We start from the raw sequence: 24,165 nt of genomic DNA, 5'->3' as shown, positions 1-24,165 counted from the left end.
GAGGTAATGTGGATTCAGCCATAGTAAACAGACCTATTCCCAAATCACTGTACCTCTAGAGCATCTATATTACCAGCTAGAGGCCTTTTCCCCATAAAAATTTAAACATTCAGTGTTCTCTTTCTTTGGCCAAATTCAAATAGCAAAGAACTGAAGCTATGTCATTGTCTGACTGGTTTCAGTCCTCCCTCATTCTTGGAAGAAGGTTTTGACATCTTCTAGAAATCTAAAATTTCACTTCACGATCACGTAAGGTGATCGTTGTGAATGTGCAGGACATTTTAATCCTATTGAACAAGAGAGAAAATATCTGTGTGTAGGATAAAGAAGAGAGGGGCGTGAGATTCCACAGAGTGCTCTCAATCGCCTAACAATGGACCAGACTACTGAAATTTACCAGAGGAAGATTGTTTCTTCCTCACACACATACCACCTAGACCTAACTCTCATCAGCCAGTGTGGTAATGATTAGAATGTTAGACTAAGGTCTGGAAGAGCCCAATTCAAATCCACACTCTGCTGGGTGACGCTGCCAGCACAGCCAGCACAGCCAGCTGTGGAAGCTTGCTGGGTGACACAGTCACACAGCCTCTAGCCTAACCTACCACACAGAGTTGTTGTGATGAAATGGAGGAGAGAAAGACACTTTAAGCCTCTTTGGGTCCCTGGTGGGAAGGAAGGCGAGGTATAAATGAAGCAAATAAATAAATCGTAATGAAAAAATGTATTACCTGCCAAGCTCGACTGGCAGAGTCAGCAGGGTAGCTGGAATATTTGAACCCTTCCTTCAGAAATTCTAACTATGACTGATTGGGCAGTTTTATATCAATATTCTCATTCACTTCGCTGTAGTCCAAACAGAAACATGATGTGGTTCTTTCCCCTTCCCATCCCTTCCCCCACATCATAATTCAGTATGATCTAAGAAACATAATTTCACCATTCTGTCTTATTCCACCCCTGCCTTTTTTTAAAGGAATCGCAATCATTTGCCTCCAGGGGATAATCATGCCAAAAGTTTTTAAAGTATTTAGGGCTTTCTACTTGAAAATTGTGGCGCAAACGCAAGGTATTATTATTCACAGATGTGCTGGCTTTTTAATTCTTCTGAGGAAGTAAGCGTACGAGGGAAGTCTGAGCTGTCAAAATATTTGTTATAAGGTGTTCTCATATTCCCTTCTAATGTGACTCACAGCCTTCAGTGAGCGTGTCGGTACGTGCCTTGAGAGGTTAAAAGCTGTAGAATCCTATACTAATGTTTTGTGTTTTCAGAGCCCTCATTTCAATCAAAATCTATGTGAAAGTTAGGCTGGAAAAAAACAAGTTATAAAATAAGTGTGGAAAGAGCTCCATTCTTTGCCCATGGTCCCTTTAGTAGCTAAGTTGATATGTAAGGATGAAGAGGAGTAAGTTCAACTGAAAACAAAAGCCCTGGTGGGAAGGAAGGCGAGTTCTTGTTTCATTCAAGACTCTTTCAGCTATAAACAGGCCCTCGGGAATGCTGACAGTCAGATTACTGAGCAAAATTTTCCTGCTGCCTGATAACTTGCATCCAGGAAGCCAGAAAAATTCTAGTGCCTTCCCCAGGGGAACTAACACGTTCAGAGCTGGTTTTCTAGCCTTTCTCACATAAAGATTTTTTTAAAAACCTCTCAGGATGATAACCCCCCAGTGTTAACCCTGTGACCAGGCAATGAACTCTTTGAAAAGTCAAAACAAAGACTTGATATAGCAGCAAAACAGAATCATCCTAATTGAAGTTTTTTTTTAAAAAAAATGATTTTATAATCCATGCTTAATTTTTCCAATGAAAACTGCTTTTCCTGGTCAGAGTCCCCTGAATCCCCTGAAGAAAAACCTCTTATTCCTAATTCATATAAGTGTTGTGTGGGTAGGATTACCAACGTTCAGGTGGTGGCTGGAGATCTCCCAGAATTACAACTGAGCTCTGGAGAACAGAGATCAGTTCCCCTAGAAGATATGGCTGCTTTGGAGGATAGACACTATGGCTTTATATTCTTCTAAAGCCCACCTTCCTTAGGCTCCACCTTCAAAATCTCCAAAAATTTCACAATCCAGAGCTTGCACCCTGAGTATGCAATGAGAAGATCTAGATATTTATTATTTTTAATACAATTTTTATGCCACACTTCCTCCAAGGAGCTCCAAACAGCAGACCTGACCTGACAAAAGGAGGGAAGTGTGTGTGAGAGCCAAGCTACAAGTGACGCCTTACACAGGTCAGACACTTGTCAGCTTCCCTCAAGTTTTGATGGGAAATGTAGGTGTCCTGGTTTTACAGCTTGGCTCTCCATTCCAGCTGCAAGACCAGGATGCCTACATTTCCCATCAAAACTTGAGGGAAGCTGACAAGTGTCCAACCTGTGTCAGGCATCACTTGTAGCTTGGCTCTCAGAACTAGGAACACAGAGAAAAGAGCCAGAGCCAGCTGTGTGTTGGCTAGAGCTCCTTGTTCCCCTCAGGGATCTGATGTGGAAAAGAGGGCATGTTGGCTTTTGGAATGGTGCCTGTATATTTGTACATAAATACAAATATTACAAAAATGTTGTAACACTTTCTTGCTCTCTACTCCAGTGACACTCAGTCCAGGTAGTGCTTGGAATGTCCCACTGTTTAGAGAAGCTGGAGCATGTAATCATTATGTCTAATTCTAAACAGGGGCCTCAGGATATGATAAAAAAACCACAAAATGGGGCCACGTAGGTACAGATAGAATTTTTCTACTGGCTTGTGGAAAACCCCAGGTTTGCATAAAAAAGGGAAATGCAAAAGAAACCTCTGAAAATTACATATTTTTTCTATTATTTTACAGGTTTAACCCTCTGTTGTTTTTAAACATATTTTAGATTTTTATACTTCTTTACATTTTTAAACTTTTTTTTTACATTTCTTACATTGCTTCTTTAAGGAAATATAGCCACTGAAATCTTGCAAAACAACATTGTGTGAGATTGGTGGTCCTTTTGGGAATTACCTGGCAGCTCTCCCAAGTGACCTGGCCAAGGTTTCCAAGCTGCAGTTGGTGTCACTGTGGGGAAGGGTAGAAATAGACAGGCCTAATAAGATAAAAGATAGGAGACAGAGAAGATGAAGCTGGAGGTTAGAGGAGAAAAGGGGGTAAGAGAAGCTGAAGAACAGAAAAGGTGGGTAAGGGGTAGAAACAGAAAAATATAGCAAGGGAAAAAAGGGAGAGTCTGTAGGTACTGCCAGGTTAGGCAAAGAAGAAAAACAAAAGGGAATGGGGAAATGAGATTGCATGTTCTTTCTTTATACTATAATACTAGCAGCGTTATTCCATGATTTAATTTCTGTTCCAGGATGAATAGTTAAGAGGATAACTACAATTATCTGTCAAACCAACTGAAAAGCATTAATTTCCCAGTGATATTTTGCCAATATTGTGTCTTTAAGGCAATTCGATCTGAAATTGAGCTGGAAATCTTAGGAGATACAGATGGACTAAATCTTACTTTTACTGCAATCTGTACCAATGGCACTGTGTTTCCACACCAGAAAAAGTGTTCTCATGTTAAAGTGGGAGAAGCAGTAAGTAAATTGTATTTTCGTATATTTCCATGCCATTTCTTATTATGAAACTAATTGCAGATAGATCCTATAAATATGTATCCTGCAAAGGAGCTACATTAGCAGTAACATATTGAGCAAATCCAAAGAAAAATGGATGTAGTGTTGTTCTGATCTATTTTGAAGGGCAGTCTCCTCCCATACTTTACATCTTGCCAGTTGCAATCTGCTTGACACACTCTGCTCTCTGTATCCTCATTTTCAGAGGTGAGATGGATGGCAGCTACAGACAAGGCATTTTCAGTGGTGGCACCTTGGTTTTGAAATGGTTTCCCTCTTGAGGCTTTTCTAGCACCTACCACACTGTCACCAAGCCAAAACATTTCTTTTTTACCCAGACCTTTGATTAAGTGGTTCTATCTCCCCAGTTGTCTGCTTCTGTTCTGGTTTGAAGTCTATTTTTATGAATTTTTTAAGGTTGCTTAATGGGTGTTCATGCTGTTTTTAAACCCATAGCTTATTTTAATTGCTTATTTTTTATCTTGATAATGGATAGTGTTTTATTATTTTGGAAGCTTGGAAGCCATCTCAAACAGAAATTTGGAGAGGTGCCAGCTGAACTCCCTAAATAAACAAACCATCTTTTAAAACTAAGGTTGAAAGCCGTCTAGAATGACATATAAGGGGTCATCTCAGGCTGCTCTCTCTTCCCCTCTTCATCCTGTTATTTCCATGGAAGGACTCGCACATGGCATGTGCATGGTTCTGGAAAAAGAGAATGATATGCTTCAAGGAGCTGTGCAAGACCACTGTTGCTTGCACCAGAGCTTAGGGCTGAGTTTGAAGGCAAGACTAGACATGACTGTAGCAGATTCCTATGTCAGTTGGTTTGCCAGGTCCCCTTACCCTCCCAGTGGGAGGGGGGACTGAACACTCACTTTTTTGTTGCTCCAGGAAGTGACATCATTGCTCAGGCCCAGGAGTGCTCTCGGGGAGTGACATTGTCGCGCCGCTCTGGGAGCATGCCCATATGGCCTGTTCCGCCATCTTTCCCCCATGTCAGTCAAGAGAGTGGTGGCCAGGGCAGAGGGTGGGAGTGGTGGATTTCCCCCACCCCCTTCAGGGGACCTGGAGTCCCTGTGTATCAGTAATAGATTAGTCCCTAAAAAGTAGGAGATGGAGATAGATTTAAAGTGCTTTATGTGCAAGCAGGAGGAGTCAACTGAACCTTCCCTCCCAGATGGCTTTTCGGTCATTTTTTTATCACGTGGCATTCCATGACAGGAGAAAAATAGATTTAAAAGGCTGTTTGGGTTGTATGGGGTGTGTGTGTTACCTTCCTGCCTGCCTGCCCATGCTGCACTTTAAATTTCCACTTAGCCCCCATCTCCACTTCCTAGATATCTGGCTGGATCTAGGTTGGGTCTTTGTGATGACTCATGTCATAATGCAGTTTTATCCCACTTTTCCTTTAAGGATACCAGAGCAGCAAGCATGGTTCTCCCTTCTGCATTTTTTATCTTCCCAACAGCCCTAGGAGGTGTATTAGGCCAAGAATGTGTTTGACCCACACTTCATGGCTGTGTGGGATTTGAACCGCAACCTGGTCCAAGACTGCACAACATTGCCTCTCACCTTAACCCTACTTACAGCCTGATATCAGGGAAAAGAAAAAAATGTTGCACATAAATGTACAGAATATAAAATAAGCTTTGTTGCTGAAAAGCTTATATACTATATATAAGCTTTTCAGCAACAAAGTGTTCTTAAAATAAAAAGACAAATGCATGTATGTCTCAGGAAACTCCCGCTCTCATAATTCCAGTACCTTGGGCCAATGTACACTGTTATCTTAAATTAACTATATTCAGAAGTCATCAGTCATTCACCACCTAGGAAATGCCTCCCATTCTAACTTGTAATTACTTATATAGGCTCAAAATTTGCATTGATTACTAACAAGTTGATGATAGCTAGCAAGCAGGGCATAACTTCTTTGTGCAAAAAGGGAAAAAATCTTCTACAACTGAAAGTATATTTGTTGACTCAAGCTATAATAACAACTGCCTACTTGTGGAGCCAGAAAAAATATTTTGTATATAGTATAGTTAGAGTAGCAAACAGACTTCCCTAATAGATTTCTGGGAATGCTCTCTACCTTGTTTTACTTTCACATGCTACAACAGTTCCCACTTGTGGAACTATCTGCACAATCCCCATTTTTCCACAGCTAGAGAACTTAAGGCAAAAATAGAGCAAGCATTGTAGATTGGATCTTCTGGCTCTTTAACCTTCTCTAAACAGCAAGGGAGCCAGTTTGGATTAGGATCATAGCACTGGATAAGGAAAGGATTAACTTTTCTCTCTAGGGTTGCCCATTAAGGGCTGGCAACCAGTGGGAGATCATGGCAGAGAGCAGGAACTTACCTTTCTGGTGGCACACTAGTGCCATGATGTCACTTCTGGTGTAATTAAACCATAGAGGTTTGGCTAATGCTACAGTATCGCCCAACACCATGATGTCACTTTTGGGATGCACTGGAAGTGATGTCATGGCACTGGCATACCGCCAATCACCCCTTCCCATTTTCTCTGGCATTTTTCCTCTCCTGCCCAGCTAAGCAGCAGCTGGCAGAATGGGCAGAGGGTGGAATGTCTCTGCTGAAATGGGAGATCTCCCTGTTTCCCTCCCATGCCCTTTCCCCAAATTAAATTGTCCCAACAAAGAAAAGGGGAAGTATTTCTTTTGTAGAGAAAATGTACCTTTCCTATATGTTTCTCCTACCAGGGTAAATGCTGTCTCCACCTTAGAGAAAAAGTATGGGCCATGGGTTTACTCCCATTCTAATCATTGTTATTTATAGATACTGGAATTCCAATCACAGACATCCAGCAGAGGATCCTCAGACATTGGACGGAGCTGGCATTGTTTTGAACATACAACATATAATTTCTGACTCCCAAATTATAGTCCCTCCTTTAAAAAATTTTTCTTTCTTTCACACTGGATAGCTCATTCAATGATTTTTAAAACTATGAAACTCCCTCAGGTCTCTCTCATATGTCACTCTTTGGTGTTACCAATGCTTCTTGTCTCCTGGGTGCATTTTGTGTGGTTAAACAACCACCTTTATAGTCCTTGATCTGGGCAGCACTCTGATTTAATTTGCTGTGATTTTTTTTTTAGTTTAGATTTTAAATTTTTATTCTGACTTCTCTGCAGTTCACGTGCCCAAAGTGACAAATAATTAAATACAGATACTGTGCATTTCCTCCTCTTAGGTGACTTTCAATGTGACATTAAGTCTGTCTGCTTGTGAGGAAAGTAAAAGGAATGTCATAATCAGGCCTGTGGGCCTGAGTGAAGCTGTGGAAATTGAAATCCAGCCAGAATGCAGCTGCAATTGTCAGAAGGAAGCTGAGGCGAACAGTTCCATGTGCAATGGGAGCGGATCTCTGGAGTGTGGTATATGTGCTTGCAACCCTGGTTACATGGGTCCGCAGTGCAAATGTGGTGAAAACGACTCACCGAGTTCAGATCCCTGTAGACGTTCTCCAGAGCAGAGCTCTTGTAGTGGCAGAGGCGATTGCTATTGTGGACAGTGCATTTGCCATCTATCGGCATATGGGCATATTTATGGACCGTACTGTGAATGCGACAATTTCTCTTGTGTGAGATTCAGAGGATTGATTTGTGGAGGTAGGTCACCTTATCTATGTTTTTAAAGATAAAAGCAGGTCAAAGAGCATAAATAGCAGTTCAAAATATAGTTTGTGTGGATTAGGAGGCCTCCCCAGGCTTCAGAAAGAAAGGAATTGACAAACACAACACTTCTTTATCTTCAAGCACTTCACGAGATCTCCTTTTCAAAGCCTCTCCCTCTTTCTGCTACTTATAAGCATCTCTACACGTCTGCAGTCCTTTCCACACACTCCATTTATTCCTGATTTTCTTAGCAGTCAATCCACAAACTGTAGAATCAGTTTGGGTACAATTCTTCCGCATGTCTGCTCTCCCTCTGCATGTTTACAGTTGTGGAGTTGGTTTGTTCTACATGGCTTTAAATAATCAGGATTTTCAAGTGAGGGTGCTGTCATCATGAGTGGTATCATCACCAGTGACATCACAGCACCCCCCCCCTCTTTTGTATTTTTTTCATATGCTTATATCATTATATCGATATAAGGGCTGAATTTTTTTAAAAAAGATCAAAAATGAACTTTGCCTAAAACAGGAGCAACTCCACCATTTCCCTTCCCTTGTGGCAATATAAAGAAAGAGGCATATCTCCACAATGGAGTGGGCTAGAGACTTACTTTTAAAAAAAGAAGAAGAAAGCTTTAAAAAAAAGAAAGAAAGAAAGCTGAGTATCCACCCCTACCACCATGTTTCAAACTCGAGAGCTCCATCCAGGCTGGCACTGGTGGGGCAAACCAACCTCTGTTAGGATGAAGACCAATGAGCTTCTCCATAAACTTCCTCTGTGAGTTAAATGGCCGATCTTCCACTATGTCCTGTTTCATCTCATACCCCACCCTGCTATGTTGTCACTGTGAATGGTTTCAGTTCATCCATTTTGGTTACTGGTATTTGTCCCCCCCTCCAAATATATTGTGTATACTGCATTTATACATAATATAAATTAAATAGAATGAAATAGAAATGGCAATGAGCTTTTCAAAACACACTTTTTTGGGCACCATATGTGGCCACATGTCCCTAGGCCACCAGGGCTTTTGCAATTTTTTTAAAGTCATCATTTTCATATTGCTGTCAGTCCTAGGGCGGCAGTCCCTGGCAGTTAGATCCCCAAGTCCCTCACAGCAAGCAGGCAGGTGCATTGGTTGAAGAAACTTTATTTAGACATCTATTCAGTTCAGGTATGCACTCATAGGTAGAAGCTGGCAGAAGTGATTATTCAAACAATAGAACTACTGATATAGGGAATGTTTTCCCACCCTTTGCATTCAGGCGCGAAAACCCAAAAAGTTACATGGGAACAAAGTAGTTTAGTCTAGACAAAGTACAGAGTGGAATCATTCCCACCTGTGAAAAGATACATCTCAGTACACAGCTGCAGCTTTGGCCCAAGGTCACTCAGAAGTGAAAGCGCATATTTCTTAGAGATAACAAAGAGGCCAATACAGCAATGACAATTGCTATATTGACCTACTGTTGTAATAACAGATGCACCAGGTTCTCTGAATTCCCAACTTTCATTTTTTAAAAAGGCAAGTCTATAGCTCCTTCCCTTGTGGCAATATAAAGAAAGAGGCAGATCTCCACAATGGAATGGGCTAGAGACTTACTTTTAAAAAAAGAAGAAAGCTTTAAAAAAAGAAAGCAAGAAAGCTGAGTATCCAGAGAACCTGCTACATCTGTTATTACAATGGCAGGTCAATACAGAGATATGAAATCAACTATTTTTTCTTAAAAGATATAAAACAAAACCAGGAGGAGCGGTAACAACAACAACAACAACATTCTATTGATATACCACCCTTCAGGACAACTTAATGCCCACTCAGAGCTGTTTACAAAGTGTATTATTATTATCCTCATCACCCTGTGAGGTGGGTGGGGCTGAGAAAGCTCCGAGAAGCTGTGACTTACCCAAGGTCACCCGGCTAGTTTCAAGCAGAGGAGTGAAGAATCAAACCCAGTTCTCCAGATTAGAGTCCAGATTAGAGGGAAAGAAAGGTGAGGGAGGAGTGGTTTGACAATGATGAATGTTCAATTATCAAAAAGTAGTTTGTAAGTGAATGGGAATGGACAGGACAAATAAAACTGAAACATTATACACAAGGAAAAAATCAATTCAAAATTAGCTTCCCCCCCAAAAATCGATGTAAAAATGGTCTCGAAGCCCTGGATGCCCTGACTTGTATGGTCCAGGTAGCCCAATCTCAACAGATCTTGGAACCTAAACAAGGTCAGCCTTGGTCAGAATTTGGATGGGAGACCACCAAGGAAGGCTGGGGTTGCAGTGCAGAGGCAAGCAATGGCAAACCACCTCTGAATGTCTCTTGACTTGAAAACTGTATGAGGTCACCAAAAGTCAGCAACGACTTGATAGCATACCAAAAAAAGGCGGGGGAGGACTTTGGAACATTGGCTGAGAGAGTGGTTTTCGCTGCTAGGAATACATAGGCTTATATCCCACCACTAAGACAGTTTGAATACTCTCTCCAGGCTAAGGAATCTTTTTCTTAAGGAAGTAGTTCTTCCTCTAGGAGCGGAACTACAAGTGACAAAAGGCACAGGTTGGACACTTGTCAGCTTCCCTCAAGTTTTGATGGGAAATGTAGTCATCCTAGTCTTGCAGCTTGGCTCTCTGACTGCTGTCCAATGGACTTTTCAACTGTCACTTGTCCAACATTCCGCCAAGCTGCCTACATTTAGTATCCCACTTCTGTCAGAGAAAGTTTACTTAGATTGGAAGCAGGCTTCAAACTTTGCTGACTGGATTGGTAGGATACAAGCCATAGTCCCCTACTACCGCCATGGTCTGCCTGCTTTTCACTGTGGAGTTCATCTGAGCCATCCCTTGACATACTTGCCCTCTTTACCCTAGAATGGACCACATTGCCATATCTTATGGACTCCCTGCAACAGGGTAACCTCTGAGCCCTACAAAGACCTATTCACAAAAATAATATTGAAAGGACTCCATAAATTAATCATAATAAATTCTGTGTGATATGCTAGAAAAAATATTTCTCCCATGTTGCTTTTGAATGCTTCAGTACTTTTTCATTTACTTCAAATTTCATATAATTTCATATAATTCAAATTTTAGACAGAAAAATTATGAACAAATGGTTTTTAACTAAATTAAAAAAAAAACCTGGAATTCCAGCTGATGCAAACTGATGCTGTTCCATTTATGTTCTTAACGTGGTTTATGTCTTAACGTGGTAACAGCATCAAACTGATGCTGTTCCATTTATGTTCTTAACGTGGTGAAGCGTAGGTTAATGCACAGCAGCAACGATCACATGTTGCTAAGGCACAGAGGAACAAGGCACAGAGGAACAGTGACACAATGGCTTCTCTAAATTTGAAAATATTCAAAAAAGCAATTATTCAAATCTATGATTTAGCATCTTAAAAATGCAACATATGGCACAGCTATCATATGTCTATCAACACTATCTTTTTTGTCTCTCCTTCCTCTTGGGTTGCCAGCCTCTAAGTGGGGCCTGAATTTCTGCTAGTTTAACAGCTGATCTCCAGAATACAGAGATCAGTTGGGAGGGGGCAGCTTCGGAGATTAGGCTCTGTAGAATGCCACGAATTCTAGGTGAAATCCCTCTCCAAACTCCCCCCTTCACAGGCACTATCCTCAAATCTCCAAGAGTTTCCCAGGCTGGAATTGGCAACCCTGCCTCTCTCACACTTTGTCGTTTTATTTAACATTGATCCTAAGGGAGAGTTTTGTGAGATTCAAAACCCAGTTTATAGCTTTGTGATTTTAATTGGTCCTGATACATGATACTGTTCCTGTTTTGATTTTGACAAATAACATAGCTTCTTGGACAAGTAATTTTATAATTGTTTGCAGAGGTAAAAGTAACAGTAGAACAATCTGGAAGTCTGGTGTACAAGAGAAGGATTAGGGGACATCAAAGCCTTAGATTGGACTAGGTTAGAAATAATATATAAACTTCCATGGCTTTCCTCAGGCAATGGACACTGTGACTGCAGCGAATGTATCTGCCACAGTGGCTGGACGGGTGAATACTGCAACTGTACTACTGACAATGAAGCTTGTATTTCTGAGGATGGCACAATCTGCAGTGGGAGAGGTGAATGTATTTGTGGAAAATGTGTGTGCTCGAATCCTGGGATTTCTGGAAGCACATGTGAAAAATATACTACCTATGTCGATCCTTGTAGTTCCAAACGGTAAATGGATATTCTCATATATACTTAAATATTTTTTGTCTCATGTTTAAAGGCCTAGGAATATTTTAGAGGAACTGAGTTTGATTTATCAAAACCTGAAGAGTATTTTCCCCTCATATTTTCTATGCTTACCATATCTTTTCCCATAATTATTTCACACATTAAGCCATATAATTGATACATTCCATACATATGCCTCCTTTTCTCATCTCTTAAATTGAATATTTTGGGTTGACAACATTTATTATTATTTTTATGAGACTAGATTATCTCCCACGTATTTAGTATTTGAAGCAGCAGGGTTAGTATGAGAACAACTGCAATAATTGAACTCCCCCCCCCCCCAAATTTTAAAGTTAGGCTCATAACACTTTTTAGTTATATAAAAAGTAATGTTTTAAAAAGGTTATAATATTTTACTATAATAGTACAATGGGAAGTAAAAAAGCAGCATCACATGTATATGATAAAAAGATGATAAAACATAAACCTTATTAAAAATAATACTAGGAAAGTTGAAAACTAATGCTAATTTAAGTGTTTACCATTTATATAATATTTTCTGAGTGTTCAAAATGCCCCATATACATATCTTGTAATCCTGACAGTAGCTTTGGAATTTTGTGAAAGAGCAGTGGCTGTAACCATAAAATGGCCTCCAAGGAAGGTAGGACAACACACAAAATGGCCGCCATAAGAGTCAATTACAAAATGATGGGAGTTTCGCAAGCCAAGCCCATTTCTATAACAGAACAGCATTTCAGAGAGCATTTTGGGCTGCAGTGGAAAGGAGGAAGTGAGAAAGTTGAGATCAGCATGTAGAAATCCTTGTCTCCATGGAAACTCTTCACTGGAATCCAAGTCATTGATAACTGACAATTTTACAATCAAAACAGCAAACATAACTCACTTGCTTTGCATGTTCACAGAACTGGTCTATGTCACCATCTACTGCGGATTGCAGTATCAAGACCATAACTCGGGTAATGATGCTTTGTGAGTAAAACAGTCATACACACATTTGCTGGAATAGTTGCTCATAGGATGAAGTTGAACTGCTTGACTTCTACTTGAATTTGAACTTCCGCACAAGTTATTGTTTGATTAGTCATTTTTTCCTGGTATATGGTATGAAAATAACTTTCATACATTAATGTCACTGGGTTTTTTTTTCACTAGGAAGCCTAAGCTGGCTTCTGTCCCAGATGAATAATTTAGAACCTTTCTATTAACTTACGTGAGTGTTAGAGTAATTCAGAGTTTTCGTTGTTTTTTTGATCTCTTAGTCATTCATCCAGTCATTCAGTGAGTTAAATTATGCTTAATCAACAATCTCATTTTATTTTAACATACATGTTTTTACTTTCCAACACATGTAATAGATTAGCAACATCTGTTAAGAGAATCATACACGCCCCCTGAAAAAAACTATGGCATTATTCCACTGCTGTTATACTTGGGTAAATTAGGCCCCCAGGCTGATACTAAATAGGTCAGAAGCTATGAGAATGAGGTGCAGTTAACCCCCTTCCCTGGATCGGGAAAGGTCGGCACTGCTGATACTTTTAGATCTTACAGCAGCATTTGACATGGTCGATCACAATCTTCTGACCTACTGCCTCGCCGACGTGGGGATTCGTAGGTAAGCCCTGCAATGGCTGAACTCCTTCCTTCACAATCGGGAACGGACGGTGGCACTCGGGGAACAGATGTGTCCACTTGCCATTCTTTGGTATGCGCCATCCTTCAGGGGACAATTCTTTCCCTGATGCTATTTAACATCTATATGCGCCCCTTCGCCCAGGTAGTTCGCAGCTTTGGGCTGGGTTGCCACCAGTATACGGATGACACCCAGCTCTATCTGCTGATGGCCAGTCTGATCTCGCTCCAGATTCCTTGTCCAACGGTCTTGAGGTCGTGATGGCATGTTATGTCAGAGTCGCTTGAAATTGAATCCCCTGAAGACGGAGGTTCTGTGTCTGGGTCGTGGGGTGATGGAGCTGGGGACCCAGCTCCCAACCCTCAATGAGGTACAACTGAAACCTTCATTGATGGTGAGGAGCCTGGGCCTGACCTTGGATGCCATACTTTCAATGGAGACCCAGGTCATGACCATTGCCAGGTCTGCCTTTTTTCATCTTTGACAAGCCAGACAACTGGCGCCCTATCTTTCACCCCAGGACCTGGCTACAGTAATCCGTGCAACAGTCACCTCCAAGCTAGACTACTGCAACTGACTCTATGCTGGGCTGCCATTGGGCCTGACCCAGAAGTTACAGCTGGTCCAGAACACCGGCACACATCCTTACTGGAACACCAATTTGAGCACACATTCATCCTGTGCTGTGCTAGCTGCACTGGCTCCCAGTGAAGTTCCGGATCCAGTTCAAGGTGTTAACTTTGGTGTTTAAAGCCCTTCATGGACTGGGACATGCATACCTGCGAGACCACCTCTCCCATTATGTCCCCTGCAAGGCATTGCCAGCCCGAAGGACATCCATCTGGCCTCGACCAGGGCCATGGCTTTTTCTGCCCTGACCTTGGCCTGGTGGAACGCTCTCCCACTGGAGATCCAGGCCCTGCGGGACCTGTTACAATTCTGCAGGGCCTATCAAATGGAGATGTTCCGCTGGGCCTTTGGCTGAGGGCCAACGAGTGTCTTCCACCAAAGACCACCACTTTTTCTGGGACTGCTCTCGGCCATGTGCTATGCCCATATGTATGCCTATATACAGACTCCTGACTGTTTATTTAAGTAGTCTATGGATAAGGTGCCTGGACTCTTTTAATGACTGTTTTAAGATTGTTACTGATTTTATAGTTTTATGATTAAATTACTGTATTTTATGGGTGTTGTAAGCCACCCATTCGTGGGAAGGACAGGGTATAAATAAAACAAACAAACAAACTGTGGAAAAAAATATCAATATAATCCTAAGAATACTTTACTGACAGTAAGCTCCATTGAGTAGACCTGAGTAAGATCTAAGAAGACTAGCTTATGATCACTTTCTGTGGGTACAATCAAGTGTGGAAGAAATGTATTCCATTGTAGTCATCTTCTGTCTTCTTAAAGTTTTCTGTATAAACCTCTTAATAACACAAAAAATATAATGTACATTAGAAACTGATGTTGTGTTCACATAACCACATTCATGTATGATGTTGCCATGCATTTGTTTAATATCTAATGGGAGCTTGGAGGGACAGAAAGAGCACAGATAATCTGTACCATGAGACATATATTCTGCTTTTTAAATGCAATTCATGTAACATTATTGTTCATTGACTGCCCTCCACCAGATCCTATGTAATGTACTTCTTATAGATGAAGGCTGCATATGTAGTCTCTTTGTTCCCATGGCCTCATAACTGAGATTGATGAGCCATTGCATCGTTTTTCACAGGACCTGTGTAGAATGTTATTTAGCTTCTAATGATCCGTCACAGGAAGAATGCGCTGAAAAATGTAAATTGGTTGATGTGACCATCATTAGCAAAGAAGGTTGGTACATTTATTTATTTATATTTCTGTAGTTGTATTAACAGAGACTTTCTGTGGGGTTTGGGAAGGGAGTGTAGCCCCCTTGCGGCTACTTATGCTTTTATTGTTTTAGTAGATTTTTTTTTTCATTTTTAATGTGTGTTTTTATATTTGTATGTCAATCACGCCGTGATACAAGGCAATCTAAAGTAACTCAAAAATGTATAAAATAAATAATATAAATGCAGTCTTTGGACAAATAATACAAATGCAGTCTAATGCAGTATTCTGACTAGCTTATTGAGCCAAGATTAAGTCTGGCATATAGGGTGTGACCAAATGAATGGTCAACAGTCTGATCAGATATGAAGAGAGATGGGGGGAAATGTTTCAGTGTTAAAAAATCTAGAATCCATAAATATCCTGAATGGTAGTGCTGTGTTCAGGGAACAGAACATTAGTCAAAGAGAATTAGGCTACAACAGCTCAGAAGTAAGGCAGCGCATTTTTACTAGCCCTGTTCTTGTGTCTCACTGCTGCCTAACATGCAAACATGAAGTCTGTGAAGTTGTTCCTCTCATTTACTTCCATGAATTTAAAAGCTTACTTGCTTAGCAGCATTACTACCTCCAGGGCCGGCTCCAGCATCGCCGGCACCTGAGGCAGCTTAATGCTGCCTCTGTATGAGCGTGCGTGCGCACACACACACACCAACCTGCGTGATGACATCACTGTGTGTGACATCATCACGCAGGGGCTGGCGCGCGCACAGGGGGCCTTCCAGCCCTCCCGTTCAGTTGCTCTGTGGGCCAGGCGCAGCCAGCCACCCTGACTGCTGGCTGCGCCTGGCCCGCAGAGCAACTGAACGGGAGGCTACCCACTCAGCTGCCCCACGCTGCTGCCGCCAGCACGCGCTCCTGGCTGGTGGCGCCGGCAGCAGCTCCACGGCATGCGCCCCTGCCCCCAGGCTGGCATCGCTCTGATGTCTTAGCGCCCTGAGGCGGTGGCCTCACTGACCTCAATGGGCGGGCCGGCCCTGACTACCTCTTGCCTTCGACATCAGATAGAGATCTTTTATATTACCTAGTTCTTATTGATGTGCCCCTATACAGCTCACTTGGACACTTTTTGCCACAGGTCTCCAAGCAATCCTACTACTTTGGCATATTTTCGTATTTTAAGAGCATAAGTAGTCATTCTGGATCAGCAAGAATGCTTGTAGACACATGAACAGCCTTTCTGGCCATTGGACTGTAAAAAAGAACACTTTCTGATTCCTTGGGGCTTTTTACCTCTTCCACTCCCCTGGCCACAGTGTTTTTTAATTTCACATAGTTTCACAAAGGTCTTTGGGGCCATTTCTTGGTTAGAGGCTGGTAATAGTACACATATGGCAGGTGCCTTCATGGAGACCCCTGCACTCAATGTGGGGAAAAATCTCTATACCAGTTGCACTAAGAAGATCCTATACATTATCAGTAGTAAGACACATTGGCACTGGTGGGGGTGGGGGGAGTGTGAAAAGGGTGCCTACCTGACCAGATAGAGGCTGCTTCCACACATGTTGGATAATCCACTTTCAATACTCTTTAGTGAACATTTGAAACTGATTTTCCATGTGTGGAACAAAAAATCCACTTCCAAAGGATTGCGAAAGTGCATTGAAAGTGCATTATTCAACGTGTGTGGAAATGGCCAGAGTCTCTCCTCCCCCCCTCCCGTAGCATCTTTAGAGTTATTTTACTTTCTAAGTGCTAAATTCTTCTTCCCAAAAGGTTACATAATAATCTCACTTGAATCAGTAAGGACTCCTAGTAGAGCACTGGACCTTGAATCACTGACCCACGAAAACAACTGCCCTAAAAGAAAAGAAGAGGAGGGCTTTTTGCTTTATCTTCTTCTCATCTACTGTTGAAACAACATTCTGTTTCCATTGCTAACAACTATGAATACCAGACGTAATTGCAATACAGTCAAGGATACTATCCATGCCGTACAGACGTGATCTCACCTTTATATCAGACATATAATAATTAGGTCAAACACCCAAATTAGGTGCATTTACAGTGTAATCCTAAACAGAGTTACTCCAGTCTACGCCTATTGATTTCAATGGGGTTAGACTGGAGTAACTTTGCTTAGGATTGCACTATTAGTGTATTGCCATATAAAGATGGTTGCCCAAAATTTCTAAGAGACACTGGTGGAAGCAATTCAATGATATTTATATTCTGGTCTAATGTCATTATTACAAATAAAAAGTTTTAATTATATTTTTCTGTTCACTTCTCCAAAAATTCACTGATGCCGATATTTAAATTTGTTTGTTTTATTTAAACTGGTGTTCAATTAAAAAAAAATTAATAGAAGAAATAAAAACACTACATTGTATGAGACACGACATTTTCAGAAGGCAAGAAGTTACTTGCAGGTGAGGTGACACAAACTATTTTCCATGGAATTATCTCAATAAGTTACTTTTCCTAGTTTGGCTATAGATTTCACATGAACTTCAGTAATGGTTGCTATCTAAAAAGGAGTTTGTGGACCAAAGCCTCAGTCAAGACATTGTGGCTCTGGTACTCCTGGCATTAGAGCCAGTAGTTTCAGATTCCATTCTTCTCATGTCCTTTTTGTAATCTATCACAGTTCCCTCACACATACCCCACCCCTTCCAGGGCCTTTTGAATGAGCATCAAAGGTTCTCTACCTGGGAAAGTTTAGGTGAAAAGTTCTCTTTCCTTCTCTCTCTCTCTCTCTCTCTCTCTCTCTCTCTCAGAACTACATTCAACTCAGTGAAGAAACTAAAACTGGGGAGTTTGTCGTCTTTATTCCTTTTAATGTTCTGCTTGCCAAACATCATTATGATTATTCAGTGGTTCTCATTTTTTATTCTGAATGTATATTTAATTGTTATAAGAATCCAGGTTGCATTACCCTTTATAACAGCATTTAGGGAGCAGTGGCAGATCTTTTGAAAGGGATCAGTATCCATTTGATGTGGGAATATGCAACACTGAAACCACAGTCTAGACATTCTACCAGTACCAAAAAGACAAAGAGAACATATAGTTTACTTTGTACTATAATCAGGGCTATTATATTCCCTAGACAGCAATGACAACTCTTTTGGAAGTATTTCTAATTCATTGAATTTCAAATTACTGCAGATTTGATGGTCAAGGTAGATTGACAACACCTGGGCCACCTCATCTGAAATCTAAGTGGAAAGTCTAACAAGGAAAAAATCACAACGAAAAACCTTTTAGGGATAAAAGTATTGTATGGAATTCTTTTAGGTATTCTAGCCTCCCCTCCTTTACTGTCTGTTGAACACAAACCTGGTATTATAAATCCTTTCATCTTCATGGCTAGTGCTTGATGAATTGAGTCTGACCTGCAGGATGGGTTTCTTCCTCCCTCACAGATAGCATCAAAGATAAATCTGTCCAGTGTTTATTACAAGGGGAGAATGAATGTATTATCACGTTTGTAATGGAAGATGATGAACAAGGAAAAGCAACCATTCACAGCATAACGCAGAAAGGTAGGTCGCTTGGCCTTGGTAAATCACCTCTTATATACATTACCAACTTAAAACAGTCAGCTTGATGTGTTCTGTGTTGTCTAATATTTAACTTTAGTGGCAAAATGCTCCTGAAATTCTTGTTCGTTGTAGCCCATCATGAATAAGTGTCAGTAGCTTGCATCCAGCCTAGAATTGCTAAGCATGCATAGGGGGCTTTTTACCAGTTTTCTTCTCAGATTACCCCCCCCCCCCCGCCCCGACTCACAGAACATCATTTAGGGGAAATATTGGGCTGCTGCAGGAGGGGAAAAATCAGCAAAAATCGATCCAAGCCACTGTGGGGTGGAGGTTCCAGAAGGATCCAGAAACCTGGGTTTGAACTCCAGTCCCTACTCGATCCGGGCTGCCCCAAGGATTTTTGGTGCCTTACGCATATTACTTTGCCACCCTCCTCCTGTTCCATGGGGAAGCTACTGCAGGTCCTCCTCTGCCCCCTGGGGGCAGGGCTGTGGCACCATGCCTCCCAATAGTTGACTCCTGGCTGCAACTAGTGGACAGCTGGCCCTGGCCACTGGATGACCTTAGTTAGTCATTCTCTGGGAGCCTAGTCACTGTGTTGTTCTGAAGGTTAAATAGTGCAAAGACTAATGGGATAAAATGTTAATAGATAGAAAATGTGCAGGATTAAAAGTCATATGGAGAAGAAATGCAGATGATGCTGGACTAATTTATTGTCATATATTTCTGACATAATGTCATCAATGTGCGTAGCACTTAACACAGTACAAGAACATAGATCCTTTTCCTGCAGCACCTACTATCTATACTTTGACACCAGGGAGATGAGAAAGAGAGGAAAGGGAGGCAGCACACATGTGCTTAGTTTCAGTGCATTGTGCCACTGGCTTTATGGGGAAAAGTCATTCCAAATGTGGGATATGAAGGAAGGAAGGAGAGGTGGCATCATGCACGTCCTGGGAGGCAGTTCCAAGAATAAGAAGCTGTGAGAGATAATGGGCAGAGGCTTTTGGATGGTTGAGTATAACAGAGCTGGAGGAGCAAAGGATATAGGCAACAGAACAGGAGAGCAGAACTACAAAGAAGGCATTGCCATGGAAGGCTTTGAAAGGATGACTGAGGAGTTTGTTTGGGATCAGAAAGTGACAGATAGCCAGTATGGAGATTAAAGAGGGCCAAAACAATCAAAGCTGCAGATTATTATTTTTTTTAATAAAATTTTTATTGGAATTAGAATCATTTGATTTCACATTACAATCAATTCCCGTTTCCCAATTTCTAACCCCCTCCCTTTCCCCCCTTTTTTGTAGACTTCCAACAGTTTTCCAACCCTTTGTCCCTTTTCCCTTACTCATTTTAAATTCGTCTATCTAACAAACATATACTTTCCCTTTAATCTAAGCAATAATTCTTTAACTATTTTTAACTCTGTACCCTATCTTTAAGTCCCTTCTTCCGTATTAGACAAACAATTTGTCCCTTTTTCCATAATTTCATAACTTCCTGATTTCAAATATTTCTATAAACCATATACCATATAAACCATATAATCCATGCGTTCATATAAGTCAACCAATTTAACTTATATTCTGTATATTACTTTTTCTACATATCTTGTCTTCATTCTACTTTAGTTATATTTAATTATATTATTAATTTCCTCTTTCTTTAATTGTACATCTATATAGCTGCAGATTATTTTGATGACAGAATTATCATTCCGCTCTGGTGATTTGGTGTGGGCTCCCTCGTGAGCTTCCCTGTTTATTAATTTTGGGTGGATTGGGGGATTAGATAAACATATGGAGCAGAGGTCCATCAGTGGCTATTAGCCACAAGGTATAGATGGAATTCTCTGTCCGGGGCAGTAATGCTCTGTATTCTTGGTGTTGGGGGGGGCAATCAGTGGGAGGGTTTCTAGTGTCCCTTCCCCACTGGCAGACCTCCTGATGACACCTGGTTTTTTGACCACTGTGTGACACAGAGTATTGGACTGGATGGGCCATTGACCTGATCCAACATGGCTTCTCTTATGTTCTTATGGCTGGGCATGCACTCAGAACTGTTCTGTCCCCTGAAATTAATGGGGCAGTCACATGCAAGATGGTTCTGGGGAAACAGCATGCAAGACACAGGAATGTCGATCAAGGTTCTTTTCTATAAATGAAAACAGTTCAGAACATCTGTTCTGTTCCATAGAAATTATATAGTTTCTTTTGAACTTGAAGGCCCACTTGGGATCCACTACCACGGCTTCCTTTTTATTTCCGCAGACTGTCCACAGCCTCCAAACATTCCCATGATTATGTTGGGTGTGTCCATTGCAATCTTCCTCATTGGGGTTGTCTTACTTTGCATATGGAAATTATTCATCTCATTTCAAGATCGCAAGGAAGTTGCTAAGTTTGAAGCAGAGAGATCAAAGGCCAGATGGCAAACGGTATGTAGCATTTTATGATCTTTTATATTCAGCGGAAAACTCATAACTACCACATATTTAGCTTACATCTTATACTTTGGGAAATAGCTACACTTTTTTGGAAAATATCTACATGTTCTGCATGGCAATCAATTGACTTCCTAAACAATAATTCAGTGTGGTAGTACTATTATTAAGATTTATGGGAAAGAACAGCCCCTGCCTGAGGTCCATCATTTAGGCTAAAAGAAAATTAGGGATAGCTGAGGGCGCTTCAGAGTTTCCCCCCAAATCCTTCAGGTATGTAGAAAAGATATTCATATCTCTGAAGAATTCATATGAGTTAGCTAACTTTTTGAAGTTCCAACATTAAGGGGAAATTGGGAGCAGGAGGATTGAGTTATCTTGACTATACCTTTAACTCTGCAACATGGACCAATTTGTTTTTGCAAGGCATCTTCAGGAATAAAAATCTCCCCGTTACATAAGAATCATACAGGTTAACCCAACATATCCTTATTAAGGAAGCCTAGAGAAGAGGGTTCAGTACACAGCTCAGTGTGAAAGCTGCTGTATACCCCATCATAGTGGAGAAGGTTATTGATTAGGGTCTCACCACACAGTGATGCCTGGCACGTGCTGTTTATGTGTTGGATTTTGTAATTTAAAGGTAGTCCCCTGTGCAAGCACCAAGTCTTTACTGACCCATGGGGGGACGTAGCATCACGACATTTTCTTGGCAGACTTTTTATTGGGTGGTTTGCCCTTGCCTTCCCCAGTCATCTACACTTTACCCTCAGGAAACTGGGTACTCATTTTACCGACCTCAGAAGGATGGAAGGCTGAGTCAGCCCTGAGCCGTCTACCTGAACCCGGCTTCCGCCAGGATTGAACTCAGGTCGTGAGCAGAGCTTGGGCTGCAGTACTGCTGCTTACCACTTTGCACCACTCTGTGCCACTGGAAATGATTGCAGGAGAGAGAGAAAGATTCACTCTTTTTGTAAAATAAAGAGTTGGGAGGGAGGGGTGGAAAAGAAAAGAAGCTTTTGGCTAGCTCTTTTAACTCCTTAGTTGCTGGACTACACAGTCCCCCTCCCCCCATCAGATTCCACCCAGAGGGGGCATGGAGAGAGAAACTGTTTACTATAATCTACAGAAACAATGATTTGACAATTAGACAGTGTGTTATGAATGAGTTAGGTCACAAAGCCAATTATTCTTCACACAAGTTAAAAAGTGTAGCAAGTCGTATTGAAACTGTTAGGCTAAAACTAACAATGCATGCCACAGTATCAAAGTAAAAAATAAACCTGTTGAATATTGTTTTTTTTTTCCTTTTTCTAGGGAACAAACCCACTGTACAGAGGCTCAACAACAACATTTAAAAACGTAACATACAAGCATAAAGAAAAGCAAGTGGGATCTGCCACAGATCTTTACTAGCTCTCAGGAAAGTTCAGTCCTGAACTAGCAGTTGAGGGCGGAAAGTTTGTTACAAAAATACTGATATATTAAACCGACCATTTTAAATGAAGGTTGGTTAACATATTGTGCATGGCACTGTAGATCAGGCTCAGAGAGTACATGGCTAGAAGGCCCTTGGTGCTTGGACATAATCAGAGGCGGAGAGCCCGTTTTCAGTAGATTGGTTCAGAAAAAATAGAAAATCAAAGTTTGACACTACAAGAACAAGCCTGGAAAGACCTTCTTCCTCCTCCTCTCAAATGCTGCAATCTAGTTAGTTACTTTCTGGTTTGCAGGAAAGCGTAAGTTGCCACTGGGGTGTGGTAGTTAAAGGGTCAGACTAGGATTGGGGAGACACGGATTCAGATTCTCGCTCTGCCGTGGAAACTTGCTGGGTCACCTTGGGCCAGTCATATATTCTCAGCCTAACCTACCTCACAGGGTTATTGTGAGGATAAAATGGAGGAGAGGAAAATGATGTAAGCTGCTTTGGGTCCCCATTGGGGAGAAAGGCAGGGTATAAATGAAGTTTTTTAAAAAATTAAAATCCAAAATCGCAAACAGTAGTTTGCACTTGCTCTGAAAATATACAAATTGGGAGACAGTTCACTAAGTCAGATACACATACGTCATTCGAAAGCCTTTAAAAAGTGTTAATTAAAACCTATAGAAATCACAGTAGTAAATAAATGAAACAGGATGTAGCTTTACTCAGAAATAACAGTGGCATTGGTAGGCATAAAGTTGGCACTTGTTATTGGCACGATTCCTGTGACTTTTAAAACCATATATCATTACTGCATCTCCAAGCCAGGAAAAGATGCACCTGTTGAATGTTTGTGTCTCATGTATCATTAAAGCCCGCTAAAGAAAGAAAAAAATCCAACACTAAAAGCAACCAGTTTCAACAAAGGCAGGTTTTATTGGGTTGGATCCCACAGAAGATTTCCATGTGTGTAACAGTCCTGCTGGAAATGCTAAAATTACTCTTCCTTCTCTGCTTGTGCTAAGTGCACACAACACAGCACTAGGAATTTCTTCTGATGCAATTTCAAAACCAAATTGAAATCATGGGAGCCATCTGTTGTCCATTCCATTGCTCCATATCCACATTGGTATTTTATCAAGAATTCCGTTAAAGTGTTATGTGTCATTGCAGCCAATGTGCTACTGCTTGTGCAAGTGGAATTGTACTAAATACATTTCCTTTCCACTGACACATCTCTGGATCCAGGGCTTTTTTTCAGGGGGAACATGGTGGAACGGAGTTCCGGAACCTCTTGAAAATGGTCACATGGCTGGTGGCCCCACCCCCTGATCTCCAGACAGAGGGGAGTTTAGATTGCCCTCCGCGCCACTGAGGCATAGAGGGCAATCTAAACTCCCCTCTGTCTGGAGATCAGGGGGTGGGGCCACTAGCCATGTGACAATTTTCTCCGAGGGCAACCCACTGAGTTCCACCACCTTTTTTTCCAGAAAAAAAGCCCTGTCTGGATCCATCTCTTAGATTCACTGATCCAAGAGTCCAACAACTAAAATCCCAGGTGCAAGCATTCAATGGCACTTTCTAATACATCAGCCAGAGAAGGCGGGCCATCTTCTTCTTTTTAGTTAAAAGAGAAATGTGTGGTTTTTAGCCAGATTCTAACATTTCATTTTATGAAGATATTTTAAGACAAACTTTCACCGTAATGTTATTCAAACAATGAATGTACGCGTATATTTGGTGGAGACACTGGAACTTTTTTTGTTATTTTTATTGAAATAATTTTGGCCCAAGGCTGGACCTTAAACAG

General features: G+C 41.2%; 1 protein-coding gene across 4 annotated transcripts in view; it reads left to right on the top strand.

Annotated features, from left to right (window-relative positions):
- The window catches only part of ITGB6 (integrin subunit beta 6), a 92,120-nt gene extending 68,468 nt beyond the window's left edge, over positions 1-23,652 (top strand). For all 4 annotated transcript variants that reach the window (XM_054971855.1, XM_054971857.1, XM_054971858.1 and 1 more), the window contains 7 exons: positions 3,433-3,567; positions 6,829-7,246; positions 11,233-11,455; positions 14,863-14,960; positions 18,367-18,486; positions 20,760-20,926; positions 22,250-23,652. In XM_054971855.1, coding sequence (XP_054827830.1) covers positions 3,433-3,567; positions 6,829-7,246; positions 11,233-11,455; positions 14,863-14,960; positions 18,367-18,486; positions 20,760-20,926; positions 22,250-22,348 — 1,260 coding nt within the window. In that variant the 3' untranslated portion in view covers positions 22,349-23,652. The remainder of the gene's footprint in view (positions 1-3,432; positions 3,568-6,828; positions 7,247-11,232; positions 11,456-14,862; positions 14,961-18,366; positions 18,487-20,759; positions 20,927-22,249) is intronic.
- The last annotated feature ends 513 nt before the right edge of the window (positions 23,653-24,165 follow it).

Source organism: Eublepharis macularius, chromosome 2, assembly GCF_028583425.1.
Source record: "Eublepharis macularius isolate TG4126 chromosome 2, MPM_Emac_v1.0, whole genome shotgun sequence".
Classification (NCBI taxonomy): Eukaryota; Metazoa; Chordata; class Lepidosauria; order Squamata; family Eublepharidae; genus Eublepharis; species Eublepharis macularius.
This window is presented reverse-complemented; position numbering and strand designations above follow the sequence as displayed.